Here is an 8,550-nt window from a genome sequence, read left to right as displayed (position 1 = left end):
CTCGTGCCCTATTTTTATGAGATTTAGAATTGTGCCGAGAAATTGTTTCCATGGAAGCAGAGATCACTAAAGAAATAATGCACTCCACATTTCCTACAGGATTATTCCTTTTACAGCCTGCTGTTCTAAAGAATTAACTCTTGTAGTGCCATTACAGCTTAGCACAGATTAAAGGAAATAATACTTTTTATTTTTTTAGTGTCACAGAGGCATTACGTATCTATATTTTTTATACATATAAATATCTATGTATATAGATATTTGGAAAGACTTTTGTCTTTAAAATAAGTCTGTCCTCTCCTTATTTACAGAGGGCAAAATCCACCAGCACAAAAAAGTCAACAGAAAAGTGCACTTTCATTTTGGCAATTTATGGAATTTTATCAGGGGAACTTAAAATTATTCCTTCTTTGCCCTTCTCTTGCCACTGTTCTACACTTTTTGCTTGGTGATGGGTATATTGTAAAACTGTCAGTGTGCTTCTGGCTACCTTTGAGGGAAGAGACAATGCAGTTTTTAATTAAGGTAAAGCAATGAGAATCTTCCACTGGTAGGGAAAACAGACCATCTCATTTAGTTACCTATGGTTTTTCTTCCATATATTACTTCTGACAAACCTCTTTTTTCCTCTAAAGTGTCCGTAAAAAGGGGAAACTATCAAATGATAACATGAGGCTGAGACAAAGCATGAACATCTGTCAACAGCATACGAGCACAGTGCTATTTACTAAAAAGTCCTGTTACTGCCCATCCGTATGGTGCTTTCTAAGCACAAGGGCAGCGCAGCTCTCAGTGGTATAGAAACGGCCGTCGCTTCACTGAAGCTGGTTTGCAAGCTGTAACTTTACAGCAGTTGAGGCTCTCTCCTCCAGAGAGAAGAAAAAGAAAACTTACTCTTGCTAGAGTTCATAATGTGAAATAAAAGACAAGATATGAGTACGTAGGTGACAGTTAAATGGATTTTGACTTTGAAGGAGGGATGTGGAATTTCAAAAAAAAAGCAGTTATTATAGGTAAATGAATGACTTAGAAATTAAAAATGAGAAAAGAGTTACTAAACTCTTATCAAAGAATCATTAATATGACAACTTGAAATACCTAGCAATTTTAATAATTATTTTAGCTGTAGATCTCAATTACAGGCAACTACTGTTACTTTTATCTAAAGGAAGGGGAAATGGAGAGGTGTGATAATGTGGTATAAAGGAGTCAGGAATAATTTGAAGAACTTGTCTTATCTTTGCTCCCTCAAGTAGCATGTGTTTCTGTAGCTTATTTAGAAATAGGTCTAGCTGCAAAGTTCAACTCCAGATTGTGCCCTTCTCTAGTGGTAGAGGGTATTTACATCTGGACCTCTAATATTAAACCTATACTCTGTTATAAATACTCACTGGCAGCCAGGGTAACTTCCCACTGTTCCCATGGAGGCATGCCATCACTGCAAGTAGCCCAGCTTGCATTGATTTGAAGCAGGGCAGGCCCTCAGGAAAACAGCAGCACAGGTAAAAGAGATGATGGCAAGGCAGTGTGCAAGTTGTGTGGATGGGAGAGTGGCGTATACGCTGTTCTGTGGTCGTTACTTGTTGCAAAATAATGATTTATAAAGTGTCTGACAGTGTTTGACAAATCGGATGAATGGGACTTGCTTAATGCAAACTGGAAAACATCTTTCAGCTGCTGCCGAAACACGTGGAAATGGTTAACTTGTGCTTTGTAGATCATTAGGACACTTGGGAGCTACTGGAGTGTACTGCGAAAGGCATTACTCAAAGTTCAGATTGAAAAATTTCTTCAGAAACGGCTAACAACTTTGTAAGGGTAATGCAAGCATGAAAATCATCATTCTTAGTACTGCCTTGGGATGAGAGTGTGCCAAAGGAGAGCAGGGAGAGAAGCTTTCCGTGCTGGAAGATGAGGCTGCGCTCCTGTGCTCTGTAAGTAAGAGAGCAGCCATCAAACTACTGAACAGCCGTTTCTCCTGAATAGGCAGCTACTCCAGGCAGCAAACATAAAACTCCAAAAGGCTTTGTTTTATAAATATAGGAAAGTAGAACGGAGGAAGTCCATAACTGATAAGACTCTAGAGAGCGGAATGATACAGAAGCTGTGTGATGGGATACGCAGGAAAAACCATGATGAAGTGGAGGAGTAGGATTTCTTCCAACAGAAATGGGAGAAATTCCTTAAACATGCATTTGCACAGTCCATATAAAGTGTGAAGAAGAAAAAGGGCAAGCTGCTTGTGCTTTAATCCATAAGGGAAGCCCAAGGTAGGAGCTGTGGTTCAGGTTGGCTTTTGTCTCTTCCCTGTTGTTTCCTCATCAAGAGGGGAGGCAGGCATCGGCACTGCTCCCTGAGAAGTAACAGATGAATGGGCAGCTTGTTGACTTCTCTAGGATTTGGGTATGAGATGCCAGTTGTTTTGGAAGGAGAACCTGTTTGGTGGGTCTGATTTGAATCTTGATAAAGGGAGCAGAACACCAGCATGTAGAAATGAGCAGACTCCATGAATGGATTAAAGCTTCAGATACTGTCTGCTCTCACTCGGGACTTTATCGACACTTCTCACCTGCAATATGGAGCCTCTGTTTGGGGTTTTGCTGGGTTTGATTCTGGCGGTAGCTTCAGCAGCAGAGAGCAACTGTACCTGTGCGACCAACAAGTGGACGGTATGTGCCCAGGACGCATCTGGGAACTGCACCTGCATGCTGGTAGGTTCAAATCACAAGGTAGACTGTTCAACACTGACTTCAAAATGCTTGCTGATGAAGGCAGAAATGATCCCCCTGAAGGAGAAGCGCTTCCGGGGCCGTCCCCGTGGGCTGTTAGATAATGATGGCATTTACAATCCAGACTGCGAGGACAGTGGTATCTTCAAAGCCAGGCAGTGCAATCAAACTGATACTTGCTGGTGTGTGAACACTGCTGGAGTAAGAAGAACTGAGAAGGGTGGCAAAAGCCTGAGTTGTAGTGAACTGGTTAGAACAAGCTGGATCTACATTGAACTGAAGCACAAAAAAAGGTCCAGTGCCTTCGATGTTCCCGAGGTAGCAAACGCCCTGAAACATCTGTTTGAGAGCCGATACAAACTGCACCCCAAGTACATCGCAGCCATTAAGTATGATTCCCCACTTATCCAAATTGGCCTGAACCAGAATGACTCTAAGAAATCTAGGTGTGACGTAGATATAGCTGATGTAGCCTATTACTTTGAAAAAGATATAAAAGATGACTCTGTATTTCATTCCAACAGTACGTTAACTGTCTCTGTCAATGGAGATGCTCTGGATATTGAAAAACTATGGATTTACTATGTTGATGAAAAGCCACCGGAGTTTTGCATGAGACAACTGGTTTCTGGCATTAGTGCTGTGGTGACAGTGGTGATACTGACCGCTGGCTTTGGCATCACTGTGCTGGTTGTTCTGAAGTGGCTGCGGACAAGAAAATATGAGACAGTTGAGAGTAAAGAAATGGGTGAAATAAAAGCACTAAGCTTACAGCTGCCCTGATCTGAAAAAAGGCAGGCAAGAAGGAAGGACCGGCTTCTCTCCCCAGTCTCCTTTGGCATACTCTCATCCCAAGGCAGTACTAAGAATGATGATTTTCATGCTTGCATTACTCTTACAAAGTTGTTAGCTGTTTCTGAAGAAATTTTTCAATCTGAACTTTGAGTAATGCCTTTCGCAGTACACTCCAGTAGCTCCCAAGGAACAGGAAGAAAAGAAGAAAAAAAAAAAAAGGCACAAAATACAAATAGGAAACAGACTCGGTGTATGTGGATGGATCTGGAGAGTTGTTTTCCTTTTTACAGGAATTTGTACAGTGATAATTCTAAATTATTCTAGTTTAGTAAGAATGAATTTTTTGGTTTTGGGTATAAACTAATTTGGGAATCAAGTTACCTAAATATTTTAAATGTGTCCCAATTTAGAGGCTAAGAAAATTGTTACAGTTTTCTATTTAGCATAATGTAGAATGCTTTCACTAGTACTGCAGGCCTGGTTCAGCTTGCTTAAATACTCTTTGAGTGGTTCTTGGTATATCTACTTACCAAAATTCAAATACTTGCCTTGGCATGATTGGGTTATATAGCTGCTTTTCTGTTGGTAAAGACTTTTTTTAAAATGTGGGGGTTTTTTAAAGTTGCTAGAACTTTTTTTTAATCAACAAATAATTTCATAAATACTACTAAATAACCAAATAAGGTTTTGATAAGATATTCTACAGCTCCAGAGGCTTTTATACAGAGTCATTTGTTAGGAAACATTCCTGTGGTCACTTCCAGGTGCGGAGTTTCCGAGTTTGTATTCAGGCAGCACAGTGAGCTATTCCCACGTGTGCTCTTTAACAAGGGTCTGACACTCCTAGTCAGCAAAGATCCCTTGATCCCAATGCAAGTGTAAGTTAACCTTGGTGTTCCACCCAAATTCAAACTCTGGTAATAGCTTTCTGTCTACCTAAATTCCCCTTGCAATTTTAATGGGAGGAGATATTTTTCAGTGTTGTACAGCTTCACAGGAATACTAGACAATGCTTAAGGACAAGCTGAAAAAGAGCTTTATTCTAGCAGAGCTGCAGGGGGAATTTAAGAGCAGAGTGTAATTACTGAAGTTGGAATTTGGCCAAGACACTAGAACTGGACTTCTTTGCTACCTACTCATCTGCTGTGTTACTTGTCTGAGAGGTCATATCCACCATGAAGGACATTTTAAAGAAAATAATGCTAGTTGTTAAATGTTGAAATATTGGCAGTTATATTCTCTGTACTGCATATGGATGTCTGAAGCCCCATCAGTCTAATCTGCTTTGTTCACAATGAGACTGCTACACCTAGGCACTGCAGCAGGGTCACCTCTTTTATTCTGTTAATTAGTTTCAACATTACTAGTTTGTAATTGTAATAACAGTCAGTAATGTGCTGCTTCTAGGGCAAACTATTAAATATGCATCTCTGATGTGTATTTCACTCTGAAAAAAGTGAAGATGCTTTGATTCTGTTTCTGCCTTTGTTTATATAGAAGAGACTTGCTGTTTGGGGGGTGGAGGTGTGTGTTTGTTTAGTAATTTTTGGCTCAACATACACCATTTCCATTTAACCTCATTCTTGTTCACTTACGTGCTGGAAGTATTTTGACTTTGGATACATAGAATGGGGCAGATGCATCATGTTTCCCCAAAATAAGATTTTTATGCAATTGCATCAGTGGTATTAATACATTCAAAAAATTTTGGAGCAGGGTCTATAATTTAATTGTGTGCCTTACAGCAACAGGTCCAAGCTGGTTGTTTTTCAGTCAAGTATGTACATTAGTACTGATAGAAGATGAAGTGAGAATTTAATATCTAGGCTGAATTTTCTCAAGTCATAGGAAAATTCAGAACTTATCCTAACTCCACACAATTTTGCAACTACGTTTCTATAAAATGGATTAAATTAAAAATCTGGAGCTGAGTAGCCCTCAGTGCTGAGGAAATGTAGAATGACAATAAAAATTTTCCAAGTACATTGCTTAACCACTTTCTTAACTTATGCAGAGCTGATAAAAGCTATGTGTTTGAGAGGTTTGTGCTGTCCTTCCAAAAGAGAAGATCCTGAGATGTGCAGTCTTTTCTGGGGATCTACTGTGGCTTTCAACATTCTTTTAAAATCACTGCATTTTTCTCATTTCTGTCATATGAAAAAAAATATTTTCAAGGTAAATGATGAGCTTTTATATTAAAATAGAATATTAACATGTAGGCATAATTTTGATTAGGAGAGGCAAAAGTGACTAATTGTTGAAAAAATCTTAACAGGTAACAGTTTCAGCATCTTTGGCTCCTGCTTTTCTTTTTAGAAGCTGAGATTGAGAAGAGAGGCTGTTGTGATGCCTTTCATATTTTTATTAATCATTAAAGGACTGCTGCATGAAAATCATGTGTTGTGGTCAGTTCTTTTCTTGCTAGTCATCACCACCAGCAGACTGCATGCTGCTAGGGGACTGGAAATGCACTAGCGTCATTTAATAGGAGTGGTAAGGTATGTGTCTGCAATTAATCAAAAGAAGGGGAAGATTAATTGCAGTGCAGAGCTCAGAGAACCTCTCTTTGCACTAGATCATTCTACTTGAATAAAGCTACGTAAAGCTACTGTAGGATCTGGACTTTAATAAACCAAATATACCCATTGGTCCTGCTAAGTATTCCTTTCTTTCCTGCTGCTCCAGTCATACCACCTCTCGGGCTATATATTAGTATCTTTTTTGCAGATGGTAGATCAAGTATTTTACTGTAACAGTCCATGACATTCAGCTTGTTTGACTTTCCATCCACTGCCGATGTTCTCACTGAAAAGGAGAAAATGAACTCCTTGTCAGCTTTTACAAAATTAAAATGCTTTTTCTTATTCACTCTAATTTATAGATTTCTAACTCTGAAATTTCTTGTTATCCTTTTCCTGATTACATCACCCTGTTTTAATGGCGTGTTTGTTTGTTGTATTTAAGTAATTTGGCTTTATCCACTTTGCAGTGGGTTCCGTGGGTACAGCCAGCATGATGATAGTGATGGCAGTTTTATGTTCTAGGCGGCACTGGCTGACAGCTTTCAAGCAGCACCTTGAACGATGCGATTAACATCAATCTTGTATCAGTTTCTGTGGGGTATGCTCAGCCATAAATGTATTCAGGGGACTGTTTTGTCTTAGAATGCTGTTTTAATACTCTGTAGGTATAAATACATACGTATTTATGAATCTATCTGTAAGTAGATACAGAACTAAACCCATAGCTGATACAAGAGCACCTTTGTGCTATTACCTACCTGGATTATGTAACAGATGGTATGCGTGCTTTAAAAAGGTAGAGCTGTCCATTGCCGAAATTACGTTCTGCAATTCCAACTGGTGAAGGGCTGCCTTAGAAAGCTCAAAATAACCACTGGCAGAGAAAAAAATCCTGTCTCTGTGCTACGACTCTGAGGAGGATAGCGCTGCCCTTTCCGTACAGCATTACTACCTTTGTGCAACTGCACAAAGCCAGTTCTGGCCTTCGCTTTTAACTTTTAGTTAAAACTTTTTTAACCACTCAAGATCTGAGGACAGCCCCAGAAGCAATGCCAGCATTACAGCAAGGAAATGAAAGATAAGGATTCATGGAAGGATTAAAACCCTCTTAAACTCTGTTCCCTCTATTCCCCCTGGTAAAATCCATGCCTGCTTATATATGCAAGTATGTATTCTCCCAATGCACTGACACAAAATCCCTGCATTAGTTTGCAAATGACTGGCGTGTGTACACACACGTCCATTCCCACACCTACACTTAAAGGCACACACATCACTATTTATGTTAGAGCAGGCAGGCCCTAGGGAAAGCTTTGTGGCAGCAGATCCTACATTGCATTCAGCCAGCCTGCAGCCTGCTCTAGCTCTTATCAGTGGTAAAATAGCCTAAACCTGCTGCTGTTTTGGAACAACAAAGAATCCTCTTCTTGTCCCATCTTCCCCTGATTAAGAATAATCTCTTTATGGATGCTTAGACTGGGACTATGGCCAGATTAGGTTAACGATGTGAAACAAAATGCTTGCTGCATAAACGCACCCAACCCCTCTCTTCTTGTTTAGATGGTAAAACACCAGCACGTCTGTGATGTTAAGCACTTAATGACAACTAGAGACAAGATCCCCCCAAATAGTCCTTGAAATGTTTAAACCTCGGAGAATCACCTTAGAAAAAACAAACCAATTTCTATTGCTTGCATATCGAAACCACTTTTTCAGAGAATAGTTAAAGAAGTAACAAATTGGCCCTTCTTCCACTTCTCCTTAATTGGACCAGTTAATGCTATTAAACAGATAGTCTTCCTCGTGCAGGTATAATTATCCTTCCAAAGCATTACCCTGATTTGCCTCAGGGTCTCAAGTACTGCAATTACCTATTTTTAATGCTAAAATTAATCTTGAGTCATTACAATTGCTACCAGAGCAGGAAAAAATCAACTTCCAGAACTTTTACAATTATTATTTCGCAGTTCTAACAAAATTCCTTGTACCAGGATTCATCTAGTTAAAATTTCATACCCGCCAGGCAGTCTGACAAGATTCATATCTCATTTTCATGACGATCCCTATTCCCCAAGGAATAACACTCTTACAGTCCTACTCCAGCACAAATCAAGTGCCACAGAAACAATTAGGGAGACTTTGTATTATCTGAATGGAAGATTGAATGAGAATGCATTTCTAATTTGCCACTGGGATTTTTACATGTGAGTCCAACAGTACTGGTGGCATATGCACGCAACCTTTTTCAGCTGAAAAAGTTTTGTTTGAAATAAATGTCTGCCCTTGTAAGGTTTGAAATGAGAAATCTCAGCGCTTTTTCTAGTCTAGTTGCACCCAGAAAAGCTAAGTGGAACAACTAGAAAGTAACTGGATGTGGCTATGCTGTAACCACTGCACTGTGCAGTACAGACACACTCATTTTTAGCACTGGTCTGTTGAGTTCTCCTTTTTTCTTCCTATCTTCATGTGCTCTTTTCTGTTGTTGGAAAAAAGATAGCTTTGTA

At 39.5% G+C, this 8,550-nt stretch overlaps 1 protein-coding gene across 2 annotated transcripts; it reads left to right on the top strand.

The window, feature by feature from the left end:
- Nucleotides 1-2,315: 2,315 nt before the first annotated feature.
- TACSTD2 (tumor associated calcium signal transducer 2) lies at nt 2,316-6,324 on the top strand. Of its 2 annotated transcripts, none has more exons than XM_041127628.1 (2): nt 2,316-3,434; nt 6,198-6,324. In XM_041127628.1, exons 1-2 carry the CDS (start codon nt 2,577-2,579, stop codon nt 6,285-6,287), a joined length of 948 nt encoding a protein of 315 aa, XP_040983562.1. In that variant the 5' UTR covers nt 2,316-2,576; the 3' UTR covers nt 6,288-6,324. The 2 variants fall into 2 exon arrangements, with proteins under 2 accessions (XP_040983562.1, XP_029887767.1); XM_030031907.2 differs by lacking the exon at nt 6,198-6,324 and adding an exon at nt 3,712-6,156 and having other exon boundaries at nt 2,316-3,531.
- The last annotated feature ends 2,226 nt before the right edge of the window (nt 6,325-8,550 follow it).

Source organism: Aquila chrysaetos, chromosome 12 (assembly GCF_900496995.4).
Source record: "Aquila chrysaetos chrysaetos chromosome 12, bAquChr1.4, whole genome shotgun sequence".
Taxonomy (NCBI): domain Eukaryota; kingdom Metazoa; phylum Chordata; class Aves; order Accipitriformes; family Accipitridae; genus Aquila; species Aquila chrysaetos.
The sequence above is the reverse complement of the archived record's forward strand: the minus strand, read 5'-3'. Positions and strand labels throughout refer to the sequence as shown.

What these genes read in the sequence shown, in the direction of transcription:
- TACSTD2 (XM_041127628.1), top strand. Translation starts at nt 2,577, where the DNA reads ATGGAGCCTCTGTTTGGGGTTTTGCTGGGTTTGATTCTGGCGGTAGCT. An exon ending in TGCTGGTTGTTCTGAAGTGG is followed by an intron (nt 3,435 to 6,197) that starts CTGCGGACAAGA and finishes TTCCTTTCTTTC; the next exon opens with CTGCTGCTCCAGTCATACCA.